Source organism: Anopheles arabiensis, chromosome 3, assembly GCF_016920715.1.
Source record: "Anopheles arabiensis isolate DONGOLA chromosome 3, AaraD3, whole genome shotgun sequence".
NCBI lineage: Eukaryota > Metazoa > Arthropoda > Insecta > Diptera > Culicidae > Anopheles > Anopheles arabiensis.
In genome coordinates this window covers 41,077,897-41,096,431 of record NC_053518.1, presented here as the reverse complement: position 1 = coordinate 41,096,431, position 18,535 = coordinate 41,077,897, and the positions used below count along the sequence as shown (strand labels likewise).

Below are 18,535 nucleotides of genomic sequence, written 5' to 3'. Positions count from 1 at the left end.
GACATGCTACCGTGTTTCGCACGGGATGATGCTGGGACCGGTTTTTCGCTCGGTACATTGTTGCTAACTTAATGGCAGCTATAAAGAACCTATTATCACATCCGCACGACAGACTAGGCTTACGTGTCGGTGTCGGCCACATATTTTTAATGCAACATTTAAGTAAGGACCAGTTTGTAACATGAGACATTTTAATAGAGGATAGGCTGTGGTTTTATTTGCATAAAACTTGTCATAACATTGTTTTTGTTACTGAACGAAATTAAGTTTTCCTTGTCCTGTTCCTGTGCGCTCGATTTATCTCATCTCCATGCACACTTTCATTTTAATGTCCCGCAATGTATGGATCTGCTTCCTTATCTCACGCCTGCCATCACTCTTCGTTCGCGGCTCGCTAAAGTTTGTCGTGCGGATTAATTGTAAGCCGAGAGAAATGAAGAAATTAGTATGCATTACTACACACTGCTCTGCCACTTTTTGCAGTCACCCAAAAGTGTGTGGGACTACGGACGGATGAAGCCTTTACCCATACTGTGCCAGGAACATCAGGTGAAATAACAAAATCGCGCTGGTGTAAAATGATCCAACTTCGTGGGACCAACATATTACGGAGCTTGATGAAAATCTTTTACAGAGGGTGTATGCAACTTGGATTTTAAATTTTTATACATCGAATGTTTTCAAAGGGAACAAAGTAGTGAGCGACAGCGATGCGTTCAGTGTCACTGGCAGACGCTGCCCGCTGACTGTATCATTAATTTATTGCTTGCAAACACCACCGGTACGGTTCTGAACTGCCCCACCACCGGTCGACATTACATGCTATCGTGGGGCAATCCTTTTTCCCGTTCCCATGTGTTGCCGCTTCCGCGGTGAACCGGTTGGGACAGCAACTGATTGGTTGATCCATTGCCGAGGCCCCGATTGGAAAGAAAATCCGACTGCCCGTGTGTGTGTCCCTGAATGTCCCGATGATGATATGGCTCCAATCGCGCAACGCTCAGCAACAAGGTATGTGGGACCGTTTTGCGGTTTGGCCGAAGACTTCATCGTGTTTTCCGTAGGCAAATCAATTACAACCCGCTCGTTCTTCTTCTCCTCACCGCCCCTTTCCCTAGAGAGAGGGAGGTAGGTGTATTGTTCTGCCAGTGTTCTTGCTGCAATGTGTGTTGTGGTCAGTTTGCTGCTTTCCATGACCAGGGCACTGCCGGCAGGAAAGTTATACCAGTGATTATGGTAATCACTTATGCATTGGTTGTTTTGTTACCGTTGTTATACTTCCCGCACCCGCAATAGAGCCAAGCAGGCACGCATAAGGGAGCTCCCGTGCTGGAAAACCGGCCACTGCCACATTCTCTTCCTAGTGCCGCTGGTACTGGTTAACACGAAACACCAACAGTATATGTGTGTATGTGTGCAAAGTGCATCCAACGCAAAGGTGCAACAGTGGCGCACGCAAGCGGGCTGTGGTGACGGAAAAATCGCATGCAAAAGTGTTTATTTCTCGCACCTGTCACCTCCACCTCTGCACCGGAGCTCCACTGCACCATTAGCTTCATCCTCCTTTCCCCTCTGGTTGGCGTCTCTCTCTCTCTCTCTCTCTCTCTCTCTCTCCTGGGTTTAGTACCTTGCGGAAGCTTCCGATTAAACACGGGCACACTGGCTGGCTGGCTGGCTGGCTGAAAGGGTCGTCACCTCACCCGCTAGTTAGGGTCATCAAATGTGAATGAAGTGAGCATTACTTTGCAGCGCACACACGCAGGCAGGAGGCCCGTTTGGGGGGAGGCAGTCTTGTGCCGGCTGCACGCATGCAACTGCCCTCATGCAATGGTGCCGTTGGGCAAGCGTCAAAAACTGGAGCAACAGGAAAAAGGATGTAGTGTGTTTGCTCACTTTGTAAAGCCTCCCTCCTTGGCTGCACTACACTAGATGGATGTAACGGTGGATAAGGTCCTACGGGAATGCAGATTTGGATGTGGCGTTGCGGTTATTGGTTCGACGCCGTGAACTTCCCCATTCCACTTTTGGAAGCAATTGGCACTATACACAAACACATACACACACAGATGAGGCTCACCTCGTTGGCACGTTCGCTGCTTGCGTGTGTCTCGAAATGCCTCATATAATCACCATCCCTTAAAATTTAGCAAATCATCAACACACACACAAACATACACATACTGGCCAGCTACAGGTGGCGCGGGAATAGGCCTCATTCCATCCACTTTCCTGGGCTTTCTTCTAACCCGTCTGCTCTCCCACTTTCCTCCACTTATGTATGCGTTTGTACGCGTCCATTGCCTCCCCCTTTCTTGCCAACCACATCTCGAATGGGGTGTGTGTATGTATGTTTGGGGCTCGATTGTATTTTTCGCCGCGTTTTTGAGTAATGGACATTTCATGTTGCCTTATGCAAATCATACATATTAGCCTCGAAAGATTATGCGGACATAAATCTAAATGGCAGGTCGGTTCGCGCGCGCATTTTCTCCCTGCCCCAAACGCTTCGTGAACCACCCTCGATTTCGGGGGTTTGTGGTGTGTGTTGTGGTCGTGGTTTGGACTGTGTTTTTGCTGGAACCATTCAACGCGGCCAAAGAGAAAGACGCGGATGTATGTGGTGAAAGCGAAATTTTATGGAAACAATTCCAACCACCTACCAATGGTGATGGTGATGTTCTGGCAGGGCGTGTGTGTGCGTTGTCGGTTGTATGCGAAACGAAAAGGACACGATTGGCCACTACACAAAGAGCAATATATATTTTCGCTGTCCGTTACTAGCCGGATCTGGCACTTCTTACCCTTTTGCCCCTTGTTTGGATCAGGAGGAGGAGCTCGCTGAATATATCATTGCCGTTTCTATGCTACTGTGGTTGTGTGTTCGAATGCCAGCTGTGATAGTGTGTAATTGTTGCATATCGTTTTTTTTAAGTCGGAACTTGTGCGAGCAAAAGCAATAGAGCGGAAAATTGGCATACAAATGGCAAGAACACAGAAGGGACTATCAAGGACACTAATCGGTTAGGTGCCGAGGGGTTGATTGAACACTTTGCGATGCTTTTTTAATGAATTTAATTGGTTCTGTACTGCTCTGTAGAATGATGTAAAACTAAAACAACAAAATCCTACGAAAGATGTATGTCCTATCCTATTCCAATAACTTTGTTCTTTTCTATACTTATCAGCATGATTGATGCTGTAATACTCCTTAATGCAGTGTATTGATTTTATCGTCCAATTTTTCTCTCGTTTCATTACACATTCTTTAATAATATACGCTGATTGGCATTGTTATTTGATGGCACTTTATTGCAGTCATTTTAAATTAATGTACTTCCTCGAAACCCGGAGCACACCATTTTACGATGCGAAATCAACCAATCAATTCCACCACTCGGCTCGGCGTGTGTTTGTGTCTGTGTGTGTCTACTTCTAGTGGTAGACGGTACCGACACTACTACACCATTCCACTGCACAATTACTATCGTAGTAATTTAATCACCTGCTTCCACTGATGATGATGCCTCGTCCCGCGTCCAGCGAGGAAACCAATGCCGTTCTTTGGCGCATAATCGTACCGCAGAAAAGAAATTGTTATTATTTTACGACCTTTTTGTCTCCCATAAAAGCGCCAATCGAAAGGCGTGGGGTATATAGGAAGGTAGCAAGAAGAGAGAAGAAAAAAAAACCGACCCATCACTTAAGTAAACTTTGAACACCTCCGCCCGCAGCGGAGTCGATCAGCAGTCTATCTTCCGGAGAAGAGCATGCGGTTTATGTTCATTGTTGGTGGATAACCATCATCGCCACTACTAGGGAGCTTGTGGTCCTGCCATGCTTACCCTCTGTGCACTGTGCGTTCAATTATGCGCAGCCTACGGGGGTACGGGTAGCCAATATTCAATAGAGCTCGCTGGGCTGGAGCTTTAGAAAACGAGCGAGCGTGAGCCACCGAGCCCGACGCCCGCCTTGCCACAAAGTGCAAGATGTAACGGTGGATATGTAATGGTACTTTTTTTTTATTTGCATTGAATTCCTCCCTATCGGACTGCCAGTGAGAAGGCGAGAACCCTGAAGTTAACAAAATGATAACTGCAAAAAGATAAGAACACCGCTGCGCGTAAGCTTCTTAATTTGATTCCGATCGGCGAGCACCAGAACTGAGAGGAACAAAATGGACGACACGAAACCGTGGCACCGATCCGAAGATTCGACGCGAATGCACTTCAATACGCTGTAACTGCTGATTCTGAGTTATGACCGTGTGAGGGGGGAGTGAGCAAGGATAATGTTTTCTATGCCCATGGAGTATGTACCAGACCCAGATGCGGCATCGGGAAGGAAAAGCAAATGAAGCAAGTTTACGATTTATCAGTGAAAAATACTTTTTTGCCGACGCTGGGGATCGATGGGAAATAAAATTGCATGAAAAAAAAAAAGATATTCGATAGGAAGATTTTATTTTTATCATAACACAACAAGGTTATTGGAAAGAAAGTATCTAATTTCCATTGTGTAAATATATTCACATTCTCTATAGGAGCAAACCACCGCAATTTATTTTCTTATAACAATAATGTGACAGAATGGAGCGAGTTTCAATTTATTTGTATTTGTTCAGTGCACCCGGTATTTTCACTGAACTCGTTGAGTGTTCGGTATAAATTAAACCTTAAAAGCACGAACTCTTTAAAAAAAATATAAAACGCATCGAAAATGCAATGATTGGGTACCGTTACTTCGCATTGAATGCAATTTTAGACGGTGCTTCATTTGCATTTCTCTTTGCCGCGCTCTGTATAAATTGATTTATTGTGTCAAAGATTTGATGAATAATATTAACACACTTGATCAGGGTGGCAATGGTATGGATTGCAGCAATAAATAACGTTTTTAAAGTAGGCAGATCTTAACCAACATTTGCATTAAATCGTTACGTTTCACGGTGTAGTAGACGGTAGCTTTATAACAATTTGAGTAATGCTTAAAGGATGACTTCACCATACCTAACACGTTTTAGTTTTTGTTTACTCGTGAATGGTGTTAGAATTTTCAGATTTGGTTTTTCATGGTTTTCTTTTTTTCAGAATGTTTTTATATTGAAGAAGTTTATATTATGTTTTTTTGTCTGTCTGGCACAATTTTGTTGAAACATGGTTGAAACATTAAAGTCAACTTCGTCAGCGAAAAAGCTTGCTCGAAACATACTCATCGTACTCTTTTTGGTTTGGTTCCACATCCTGTTATATAAGTTGACTTCCTTCGTTTGCAGTAAAATGGGTGGCGTCAGGCACCATAATTGTTCAACTGCACTCCGCGTACACAATATTAACCCATGCATTGCGTCTCTACTATTTTCACTGCCTTTCGAAGCAGGGCTAAGAAAATGAGTCAATGCTAATGGTGTTCAGTGTGCCAAAATCGTTTATAGGAAAGCTAACAAGCGTATGCTAATGGATGAATCAAGTGCACCATACCATGTTGTGACATTGGTAGGTTTAGCACGTGGATTTCTATTTTACTGTTCAACAACCAATAAATAATCTTGATCTTTCCTAAACGATTTCCAAACTAATTCAATCGAAAATTATTTGCCTTGCTTGTCAACCATGCAATCGGGCTTGGTGCACCCTTCTAAGCAAGGCTGCTCCAAGTGCCTTGCATGAGGTAAAATTACTACAATCCCAACCAATGCACCCGCTCAACAGGGAGCGCATGTCAATAATTCATCCAACGCGTCCGCCAACTTTCGAAATCAATTCATCATCACTCAAATAGACCGTAACGGCGCCTAATCTTTCTCTTTCTCTCTTGCCGTCTCTTCCATAACCCAACCAAATCGTGCTTTAACAATCGTGAGCAGGCCACAAAGAGGGTTCACTTTTTCTAATGAAAATCAATTAGCACACTTAAGTAAAAACAACCATCAAAAATTCTGTTGCATGTACTGGCTCAATCTTGCAAACCTGCCACCCCATTGGCCCTCAGGAGACTGGCAGGTGAGGTTATTTACTTCGAGGCCGGGGGAAAACTTTGAACGGTACGGCCGCCCCCTTCGATATGTATATTCCAGCGTACGGGAAGCAAAACCTTCCAAACCTGCACGATGATATGGCTCATTGAAAAATTGCAAACTCCGGATCGCGCGTGGCACACGAACCGTTTTCTTGTTTTTGTTTTTTTTTTAAATCGATGCGTTGCAAAATAAATAAATAAATAAATAATCAATAACGAGGCAAATTTTGGTAGCTTTGCAATTTCATATATAAAAAGAGATGAGGCTACGCTTCACAATCGTGCAGTGGCAGCAAACAACGCATTAGGCAAATGGTTGCAAATAAAATGCCATTTTTGCGTAATGCAACCGCGCGTGGCTCTACAACAGCTAATAGCTAAGTGTGCTCCTTCTCCTCGTTTCCGATGGTGTTGAAAAGGATGCTTCAAAAACGTTCTGCTTGCGATTTTGGTGGGTTTTCTCGTCTGTAAAACCATTAGGTACACATAACCATTACCATATGTGTGAGTCAATAAAATGATATGATTGTGGCAAAGCCTACAGTCTCGCCGCCCGCGTATCGTGTTTCTTTAAATCGGGAACATCTTTATGAAGTTTTTACTCTCACTATCAAATATGCAGTGCATGTGTGTGTGTGTGTGTTGTAATGATCTTCCCTCGCTCCGCTGCATATGTGAACCCTTACGATGAATGATTGTTATAAACCATTCGTAAGGCATTGATACATCCCACACCGCCATAAATGGCAAACAGAAATCCCACCCAAACGAATGCCCTCTCGTCTGTGTGTATCATTCCTCTTTCTTTCCTTTCTATTTTGTCGGTCCCATCATCTGTGCTTCTTTCTCGTTTTCAATAACTCCAGCGTATCGCGTAACCCATAAAGAAAGATAAAGTAAAATAACAATAATAATTATTGTTACGATTATTACGATACATTGCGGTCTTTTTTGATATCGATTTTTGGGGGCGCTTTCGCCGTTTTTATCCTTCCCTGTACACGAGTTTTCCCCTGTGCGCTTTTTCTTTCATTCGCTTCAACATACATATCTATATTCAAACCCAACCCAGTTCCCGGGGTTCGCTCGGTTCATCGTTTTCATCATCCAAGCCGTACACAACCAGCCTACGCGCGATTGCTCCCGCAACTCGTTTCATTCCAAAAGACAGCTGCAGGATTTTCGAATCCTTTTGGCCTCTGCTTGGAACAATCATTTCTGCAGCCCTGTCCTGTCGCTCCTCTGTTTGGCCTTTCTTTACCAGCCAGCGCTCCAGCGGATCGGAAGTTTTTCGTTGGGGAAATTTTTGCTAAGAGCGTACAAATTTCAACCTTTTACCCCTCGACGGTTCTGGGAGCAGTGTTCGTCGATCGTCGGCCGGGCACACTCATGTACCCATTACTTCATAATAATTCAGCATTTTATGAGCGAGAATGATGATACTGCTGCCGCCGCGCCCATCATTCTGGATTTTTTTTTGTGCTGCGGGGAAGCATTCGGAATATGAAAGTGTTTTCAGTTATGATTTCATGTGCGACGGGGTAAGGAGTTGTGCCGAGTGTATTTCCCTCTACGTTTAAAGGCAAACGCAACGAGCTCTCAGTTGCCAGTTGGGTTTTTTTATGGAAATGTTTTATTTCTTTCCCTTCGAGAAGCTAACCCACACGCGGTGCAACAAACTGAAGAAAGGGGGGAAAAAGATCAAGAAACTTTCCGGGCAAATTGTTTACGCCCAACCGTAAAGGGTTTGGTGGTTGGAATTGGCAATCTGATTAAGATTATCTTAAACGCTTCTGCACTTTACTGTACACCTCGGGGGGAAAGAAGTTCGGCTCTGGATCACTCGTTTCCATATGCATTGCTGACAAATTGAGTAACGCCAGGGGTCTTCCAAAGTCGGTGCAGTTGCAGTGTACCATTAGCAAAAGGACTACTGGAATTAAGTGACGTGGGAGTTCCTCTGGGCAATGCTTCATTAGCATTTAATTTGGTTGCTCCTACAAGGGTTTGGGTGAACTTTATCTCCTAATTTGCGGGATATTTAACACAGCTAGATTTGTTTGTACTATTTTATTACCAGTATGTCCTACTGTTCGTTCCATACATCACAAATCAACCTTCTTCCTTTCCAAATACTAATCTCGCCCCCTTCCCTCGATAAAAAACAACATCGCACCGCATCGCCTTCAAGCTTGCCATCTTGTGTAACACAGCCATATATTTTATTATCACCTTTTGCAGTAGAGAAAACCATTGCGAGATCGAGCGGCGGAGGCGAAACAAAATGACTGCCTACATCACGGAGCTGTCGGACATGGTGCCGACCTGCAGTGCCCTCGCGCGGAAACCGGACAAGCTGACGATCCTGCGGATGGCCGTCGCGCACATGAAGGCATTAAGAGGTAAGTTTCCAGTTTTTTGATGAGCTCCCAGGCGCTTACTATTGTTTTTCGGCTGGCTAATTCAGAGGTTTGTGTAATGCAGACAGGACAAAGAAAGCAGCACTCACAGATTAGCATGAGCGCAAATGGCGTACGGGGTGGGTGGTAGTCGCCGGGTTTCATCAAAAGTTTGAAAGTAATTTCCCCTTTGCAAAGGTCGTAAATATTTTTATTTCTCATACCGGAGAGTGCTGCCAACGATTCCCCGATGCATGAAATGAACTGCTTTTTTCACTTCTTTTCACCATTTCGTGGCCATAAAACCCGTGAGCGTACCTCGGTGTTCTGGATTTGTTATGGTGTCGTTTTGTGACGTTGGCAAAGAAAACGGCAAATTACACGCGCGGCAATAGGTTATGATTCCCGCCCTAGACAGACGAATCATACTGTCTAGTAGTTTAATTAACTTTGATGTACTTTTTTGTTGTTGCTAGAAAGCGATGTTCAACTTTTATTTAGTTAGTTCATTGAAATTTTTGTGAATTTATTGCGCACAGGACATTTCTGAATCGAGTTGTAAATGCTGTACGAGACAAAAGTTTTCCCCTTAGTGAGATAAATTACATTTTGAGTGTAGGAAACGTATTTGCTTGTTCTTGAGAAATGAATTCAACAGTGGCAATCAGCCTTCTCGGAAAAGGCATTTTATTGGCATAACTTTAAGCAGCAAAAAACTCGTGTAATTGATCGTCCTTCAAATTTAATTTCTTTTTTTTTTGTGCATTTTACTGTATCCAGGAAATCTTCTAACATGTTGTTGCATTTACTGTCCAAGAAGAGCTACATTTTATATTAAATGGTTGCAAACTGTGTCAAACGACGAGTGGCATTCTTTCACGGAGCTCTTCTTAGTTTTTTTCGTGTAAAAAAATGAACACAAAAGAACGTCCTGCTAAAGAGAACTATGCTGACCTCGCGAAAAGAATCCTAGATCCTGCAAGAAACGCTAGAGAAAGGATAATTTATTCAAATAATTAGCCGAGAATTTATAAGTACGGCAACGTAGAGTAGAGCTCGGCTCACAACTTTCAGAAATGGCGGCAGCGCTACGGTGCTTCTTGTTATAGAAGGAAGATGAACTTTTTCCTCTACTCTGCTCACACTCTTTCTGCCCGTTTCTATCAGCTAAAAGCTAAAGGCAAATGAAACTAAAGTCAGCTCGAAACAATGAAAAAAAACAATGCAGATGGAAAAAAGAGCCAAGGTGAACGTTAGCGAACTCTTTTCTAATTACTATCGTTATCTCTACACCAGGTTAAAATAATGACTTTTGGATCATTTTCAAAGTCAACATAAGAGGGGCTTGCCACAGGGATAGCTGGCACGGTTTGTTGGGGTCGAGGGAAAAGACATTAAAATGTCCAACGACCGGGCGGGCACAACTTTCATTTGGAACATAATAATTCAATCAATTGACAGGGTGCTGCGCGCGCCATTGTAAGTGGGCTTCCAGTTCGAACGGTAGGATAATTAAGGAACTCTTTCACTTCGGTCCGAAGCGTTCAACGTACCTAGATAACGAGCTATCCGCAAATACTTTTGCTATAAAGATGTTGCGATAATTTTTAATCGACCAGCTAGAAACGAACTGCCACTGACCGGACAAAACGACCGACCGACCGACGGAGGAGACATCTTACTCAGGGTGAGTGATAAAGCAAAAGGTTAAAGGTGTTGGGTTTGCCAAGCACCACCATCACCTCTACCCTTCAGTTTCTCTACCAACATTTCAAAAAAGCGTAACAAGCCAGTTTTGCCCGTCGGCAAAAGAGATTAATTGCTCGATGTAAATCATTATGAAAAATGTCCGATTTTTATCGCTTTTGCTGCAGCACAAAAAGAAATGTGAAGGCAAATAGAAAAAAAAGGTTTGCAGTTAGTGAAACAAACCAAGGACCCTCCGGCGGGGTCGCAGGACTGGCCATAAAACCAAAAGTGATCGGGTTATTGGTTAGTGCTGAATTTATGACAAGTTTTTATTGCGATTCCGAGTTAAAAGTGGTTCACAATATTTGTGGCTGCATGTTTTTGAAACTGAATGTATCCCAGATAGATTGTTGCTTATTAGAGCAGAGAGTGGTAAAAGGCTTACACATTTAAAACACTATCTACAAATATTACAACGAAGTACTTAAAAAGCAACTAAAAGATACCGTTTGGTCACGTTGTCCAGCGTGTAGCTTTACCAGAGTCCGGTACACATTAAACCGAAAACTCAACCCTTCGTTTCAATTTCACCCTGCTCTTGCTTCGTGAGAAAAAAATAGCTGCCTTAGCAATGGAGTCATTTGGCAAGCAATAAAATGTCCTCTTGCCTTCGAGGCCCAGCACACATCAGTGTTCATTTCCTTTCGTACAGAGCAAAAGTGATCCGTGTTCCGTGCACCCGCCACGTGCTCTGGTTTTTGTTGCAACCACTACCACACGCACTTCCCTCTCACACATCTACCATAGAAAAAGGGCGATAAAGATGAGCTGATGGGGGTGATGGAGTGTGTGGTCAGCCGTGTGCCACCGTTTGCCGTGACCGGAACGGGTCAGAAATAATGTCACTCGGACGTCCATATATTTGAATCTAATTCGATTAGTTAATCCCCTGCGGAACAATATCCCAGTGCGGACCGCGCTAGGAACGGGCGTGCGGTGAATAAAGTCCCGGCAGAATGAAACGGGAAAGGTGGGACGCTTCGGAGGGAGGGAGAGCCCATGGTGATGGGGTCATTGGATGTCCAAAATGGGAGAGGTTAAATCAACTTTCGCCCCAAAATGACCACGACACCATTTTTTTTGGCTCTCTACCTTATTGTCTTATCTCTTTCCTTCACATGTTGATGTGGTCATGTTAGGATTTGTTAGCTTGAAAGTTGCGCTGTAAGTGAAAATAGGACAGACACTTAGAATGTAGAAGAATGAAAGGTAGTCGAGAAAACCGGAAGCAAGTCCACGCGTGTTTGCAGCCGGGAAAACTGTGCGCTCGCGCCGACTGCGTCCCTGTGTATCCCGTAGCCTGGATACTTCTGTTTCTACTTTAATGATTAAACTCGCCCACCGTCCGACAGCAGACTCATCTTCCTCCATTTACAGTTCAAAGCTAACGTCTTGCTGTTTCTCACATTTTCCTTTCCATGCCGCTAAATGAGACGGTGGAAAAGAGACACACCAAACTTCCCCAACGCATCCTTCGCTGCATGGGAAAACTCTTCCCTTTGTCTCTTGTTCTCGGCCCCTGTCAGATACGCGGAAAAATAAAACTTCTCCGCAGTTCGCATTGTCCCTTTTCTCGTGTGTCATAGTCATAGTAGAAAGGGGCAGAGCGCTGGCCACAATGATACTATTTTATTTTTACTTAGCTTTTCCGGACCTTTGTGTGTTGCGTTGTGCCCTTGTCTGTTCGTTGGAGCTTCATTACATTCTTGCGCTTTTCCACCGTACTGTCTCTTCTGTTCATCTATTAGCTCTTGGCCACCATCACCCCCTGTCCAAACCAATCCCTCTGCCTCGCGAGAAAGTCATTCTACGCGTACGAAACAAAACAGCTAGGAAAAAATGTGGATGGTGGTCTCCTTGCACAGGGGAAAATCATTAAACCAGTTAATTGCTTTCGGAGCAACGTTTATTTATGGTGTTATCCCGAATTCAATTTCCTGCCGCAAACGCTCCTTCCCGGCCTTAAATGATGGCTGTGGCTCGTGTTGCATTGAGTTTTCGTGAGTTTCCTTTCGCGTTTCGCCACTGGTAGTAGTGAGGGAAACTCGGCGCTCGTCGATTTCACATACGAAGGGCTAAATTATATGGTTGTGTATGTGTATGCGTGTTTGCACGAAAGTAGCCTGGTAGCCAACAATTGAGTGTCCAAATAAAGTATAGCAAACAGAAATTCATCAATCTTAACCGAGATGACCGGAACCAGAGTTACTACGATTTGGATGGTGAAGAACAAACAACTCTGCCACATCGCACAAGATTACTAAAATTGTTACGAAGCGTTGTCTTTCCGTTGACAAAGAAGGGGTAAGACTGTCCGCTACTCGATGAAAGTTAATAGGGAATGAAAAAAGCAGGAAACTTCACCACAGCCTTTCTCATTAATGTATTTTGAAAGATCCATTACATAGATTGCCTTTTCTGCGGCATTATGTTCCACCGGACAGTAGGCCAGCAAAAGTGAAACTGTCATGCATGCAAAGTTTTCCCCGAAAAGTGTCAGTTGTACTTACCCGTTTGCTAAATCCACCCATCCTCGCCGGTAGAAAGGATCACGTTAGGCAATTCGTGGAAAATTATAAGAGCATTTTCTTTGCTAGAAAAGGAATGACAATATACTTATATTCGAGTTGCGAGTGTCCCTTTTCCACCTGGAAACACATAATATTAACGAGCTCAGCAAGGCGACCCCGCATAGTATCATTTCCCTTGCCTTTGGGGGATGAGTATCCAAAAGGAGGGAACGATTCCAAATGTTCTGCTGGACGATGAGCAAGAACAGAACACGCCATTCCCCAAAAAACAAAAAATGGGCAAAAATAAACGGGTATCATTAGATGTGTACCATTAAAGGTACCGAGGTGGCTTCATTTATCATAATTTTATTTCTATCTTCTCCTCCACTGTTAAACCATATCGTGTCCTGACCTGGGGTTCCTTTCTCTACAACTGGACTGCTTTCTCTACTGATGGACCCTACTGCTAGCTGTCCCTTGCTGCTAGCTCGTTCTATTTCATTTATTTCATGAAAAATCGTGTAAGAAAAGCGTACTGAAGACAAAAAAAAAACAATTCAATTCGAGGACCGTTCTATGACCTCCAATCGGTCGAGCTTATTGATTTGATAGATTTGTTCAATTTCGGAGGACAACGGACGGGTTTCATTTCTTATTTTACCTTTAATAATACCACCTCCAGGAGGATATTATTATTAAAGCAGAAAAGAAATGTCCTTGCACACCAGCTGGTTGCCGCCTGCGCTTTGTCGCATAACGTTGGCTGTTGAACCCAACCTTTTCCCCGCTGCTTCTCATCCACACAAACAAACGAACCATTGTACACGCATCGAGCAGCACACAATTTCAACCGTTCTTTCGGCAGTGAAAATGAATCGTTAGGACACCGCGATATCATCCTTATCCTGGTTTCTTCTACGAAACGTTTGCCAAATGGTACCATTTTTCGTCCGCTAGATGACAATCCTTAACTGGGCGAGAAAATACTGTGGCCCTGGTGAAAAATGTCCTTCCGAGGGGCGGGAGGTGGCGAAGAAAAGTGGTGGAAAACAGGCACAGAGAGTAGTAAGAGAGAGAGAGAGCGAGAGAAAAAAAAACATAATAAAAATATCTTTCCCACCCACGGAATGATTTATGACGGTTGCGTATGGTCGACGGTGGGCAACGGAATTAAAGTGCCACTCTCTCTCTCTCTCTCTCCTGCGCCTGTATCGTCTGACGCCCGGGGAGATAAAACCTGCATCACGAAGTCGGAAAACCCGATAGGACGACAGCCAGACAGCCAGCGTGTACGAAAGGTGTGAAATGGACTTTTTTTTGCTTCAAAAGTACTGCGATTCCGGAAATATGCAGCTGGAAGGCTAAAATGCCAACGTGTCCTAGAATTTTTGGCTAATTCTGGTATGGAGCGCAAAATGAACCTGAACATAATTTACATCTTATCTCTAGCACTTTTGTGTTCAAATATTCGTAGCAGCAAAGGGAATGGATTGTGTTAAAGTAAAAGAAAAATGCCAATACAGTACAGTAAAACTAATGTTTGCTAGAATGAAAATGTGTTGCTATTGCTTTCATTTAGTTGAAACGGCTCTTTTTGCCACCCCTAAAGACTTGCACATCGATTGTATCTTCCAAACGATTAACCGGACACAGGTCACCCAATCGTTTTGACCGAACGCATCGAAACGAATGAGATGTTATCGTATTTCGGTCATTGATCCCTTGACTAGAACCAAGGATCCACATATACAATGGAGATAACAAAACACACAGATACACACACTTTGCGGTTACCGATTACACTGACCATTTAAACCATCTGGAGCAGGTGGTTCAGGGATCTGGGTGGTCCATCCTTATTGGTTGATCCTTTTTTTTTTTGCTCGAGCAGTTTATACAAACGATATCTTACGATTACTACAATCATACTGGAAATTATGATGCTATTTGGTTGTACCAATCAGGTGGCACATATTAATTTTGGTTTGCAGCCTACGGTGAAAAAGAACCACGAATGTTCGAAGAATGACTTAGACTATTTCAGGGGTTATTGTTTGGAATGCCAGAAACAAATCAATCTGAAAGACAAACCAAACAAACAGCTGTTCTCTGGAATACTTGAGTGTCTCTGTTCAACAAAGATCTGTTGACAGTGTTCTTCTTCATTTTTAGTTTGAAAATTGTTATTTTATTTATGATATATATGATAATTGTGTCCTCTATACTTTGTATTATACACCATCAAGAAGTTTTTCCAAACGAATAAAGAAATGGAATTCATTTTCTACATTCCCACCTTTTTTTATAAATGCAAAAAGTCCTCACGATGAAATCCCTGTTTTGCAAAGCTCTTCTGAATTATTCGTGAAACAACTTCAGCACCGACAGGATCAAAGCGCACTCTCCACTCCACATTGCAGCACACATTTCTAGACAGTGAGCCAACCATGTAACAATGATCATAAGGTAAGGCTGTTTTTAACAAACGATTCACCGACTGAAATGCAATAACAGGGCAGGGCAATAACACTGTCAGGAATTCGTTGCCCACGCTTCAGTTCGGTTTGTTTTTTGTTCTCTTCTGTGTAGCAAAAGATAAAGAAACCAGCACATTCTCCGAACTTGTATGGACCGTTTCAAGAGAGTTGCTGCTTCTGTACCTTTGCACTAGCATGGTTTCGCTAGGAGTAAAAAATTGCACTAAAAAGTAGAAAAGATGAACTTCCCAACAAAGAACACACCTCTCTTTACCCTTTTGTGTTGATAGCTACATAAATTTTTCTGTCTGGCTTTAGAATTTTACCCGACACCCGAAAACAACGCGCTTGTTGTAGCACGAGCTACTTCCAAATTTTCGTTCCTTTCACGATGGAACTTTTTGAAGTGGCTGTACGGTGAATGGAAGGGTTGAAGAAATTTAAATTGCTTCTATGGTGACCTCAAGCAATTTTTCGATTGGAATGCAAAGTGAATAAAATGCTGTGAAAAAGAAGCTTTTTTTCATGAAAGTTTAGCTACCATATTTTTTTTATAATTGAGTAGCGTTAGTTAAAAGATGTATTTTGCATCAAAAATTATTTATTTGGACTATTCAACCAATTACCAATTACTAGTAAACAATTACCGTTTACCAATTTTGCGCTAATGTCACGTTATAATTTTTTATATTCTATTCTAAAATCAATCAAAAAATTTATAATTACACTAACTAATTATGAAAATAAAACCAGAGAAACTGAAGATAATGAATCCAACATTTGCATTTTTCCTTAAATTCCTGTATTTTTTCAAATGCTTCAATACTTTTAAACGTTTGACATTTCTTACCAGATAAAGTACCCACTCCAATAGATAAAATAATTAAAAAAAACTCTCACAGAAGATGGTTACATTGGAAACAAACAAAAACAACTTTCAAAAGTCTCACCAAATATCGAAGAACCCAGTTGACTCGGTGTTCATGGACAGGATCCACACCTGTGCCGACCGTACGGACATACCTTGTGCAAAATGCATTCCGTATGCACCTTGTATGTGTGTGGATGCGAGCTAAAGTGCGGCCAGCACCGACACCAATGGGTGCACAATCGATTCCCCTTCCAGCGCATTGCTAATCTGCACTGGGCGGAGTCCCAAAACCCGGGAAACTTACCGACACAAACCCTCTATGCCCCTACAGCGTTTAGATGCAGCTCCACCATGATGTATGAAATTATTAGGAAATGCAGCTGCACTGAGGTAAATGAAAGGCAGTCAGTGGGGAGGTGTGTACCGCTGTCTAATTAAAAACAATGGGCATTATTTTTTCTCTCTCCGTCTTACTCTCTCACTCTCTCTGTCCATACTCATACCTTCGGAATAGAAGGCCGGTTTCGTTATACCGAAACCGCAACGAAACCCGCTTTCATTTCCCACTTCGTGACAGATACGGTTTTATCAGAAATCAAATCGCCATGCTGGGTGAAGCCAACGATCATATTCTCTCCCTTGCTCTCTCTCGCAAACACACCTCTTCCATGTCGGTCACTTTATAGACATTGGGCAATAAAAATGCAAGGTAGAAGTTTGGCAGGAGTATGGAAAAAGAGAAAGAAGATAAAAAAGCTCCCAGGTAATAATACAAATAATAATAATGATAAAACAGCGTATCGTGGACGTCGTTCCGTCTCTTCGATCCCGCCAGCTGCCTCGCGCTGGGCCGGCCAACAGAATCAGCATTCGATTAAAAGGGCCTTTCATATTTTAGTGGCGGTCAACTGCGCAGTGGATGTTTTTGCAAACATGCAGCTGTGGGAAAGGGGTGTGAGAGGAGGGAAGAAGGGCCGAGGGTAAGCAATGGGAAGGGTGGTCAAGAGAAAAATGATATCAAACGATATGCCCTTTCCCGTGTGCACACGCAAACTCGCGCTCCACCGTGTGTGTGCGCGCACACACACACACACACACATACACACAGAGTCAGTGCATCAGAAAATGCATCAAAACGACGAGTGCTCCGGTTCGGGGCTAGTTAATTTATTCTTTAATCCATAATTTATTTACCACACTCGACTGGACGAAGACCGAGGCGGGCAAACTGGGCTGGGGTACGCGAGCAAACAACAACCACACCACATCGTAGCACTATCGTAGCTTGAGTTTGAGCAAAACGGATCACCCGAATTGCAAATATGCTGCACAGCCATTTTTCCGAAATGAAAAACATCATCGAAGAAAAACAGTTGCCATGGAAGTGGTGGAATTGTTTGAGCTTTTGTTTTTTAAATATGTGAATAACTTTTCGAACGCTCTCGTTTGAATGAACAGTTGAATTCATTTAATGACTGGCGTATGAAATATATATATTCACTGTTTGGTGAAAAATAAAAACGATCACTTGAACAACCTGCATACATTAACACGTGGACAGCCATGCTCTCGGCGTAGATGAGCGGCGCCAGTAAAAAAAACAAACATGCACAAATGTTAAAAGTCTATTTACCGATAGCAACAAGAATACATAACAACTTAATCTTGGAGTGTAAACGAAATGTAAAAAAGCGCGTTGCTGCCTGTAAAAAAATAGTTGATGATTTTTCCCGTTGAATTTTGAATACTCAAACGGAGTACCGTAAGTAAAGCAAATTATCATGCGACTCTGCAGTCATTTAGCGACCCATTTTGCTAAGCCACGGCATTGGTTAAGAAAGCGAAGTCCCAAAGGTTCTAGCTTCAGCGCTGGCTAATAAGCAAAGCCAAGCACATGGTATACTATGGTGGAAGGCTATTTAGTAATGTTATTAGTTCTGCACCGATTAGAGACTTTCATACCCCGTCCCTTACGTGAGCTGCCAGTTGCTCATAAAACTGCTCCACCCGACGACGACTGCTTAAAAACGGAAATGAACGAACAGGCCAGAAGTGGCGGGCGGGTGAAGTAGTGGGAGTGCTGTACGGGGTAAGGCAATAACACAGTACACATTCTGGCCGGTGCTTGGAGGTCCCTTCAAGGAATCATGGCATCTCTTGCTTTCAATCAGAAAATGGTCAATTCCACCAAGCAGCAGTGCATGCATGTGCGCTTATGCAAATTCTAAATCTCACCCATTCCTCTACACCCACAGTATGAGAGGAAGGCGGGAAGGACGTTACGGGGTGCGGTGTCGTACGGGGTGGTAGAAATGTTTTATTACCAACCGCCGTGCCACTGCTACGGGCCGGGATTTCAAACACTCTTTGTATGCGGATAATGTGTTTGCCGTTGCAGTTTCAGACCAAGCGCTGATTTGCCATTGCGCTTCGTCCGACCTGTGCCCAGCACACACTGAAATGAGTAATGTAATGTAAAAAAAAGCGAATAAAAAGCACCAACCTACTTCC

General features: G+C 43.2%; 1 protein-coding gene across 10 annotated transcripts in view; it reads left to right on the top strand.

Annotated features, from left to right (window-relative positions):
* The window catches only part of LOC120899903 (aryl hydrocarbon receptor nuclear translocator homolog), a 196,182-nt gene that overhangs the window by 127,978 nt on the left and 49,669 nt on the right, over window positions 1-18,535 (top strand). For all 10 annotated transcript variants that reach the window (XM_040306244.1, XM_040306245.1, XM_040306247.1 and 7 more), the window contains one exon: window positions 8,257-8,417. In XM_040306244.1, the coding sequence (XP_040162178.1) occupies window positions 8,257-8,417 (161 nt within the window). The remainder of the gene's footprint in view (window positions 1-8,256; window positions 8,418-18,535) is intronic.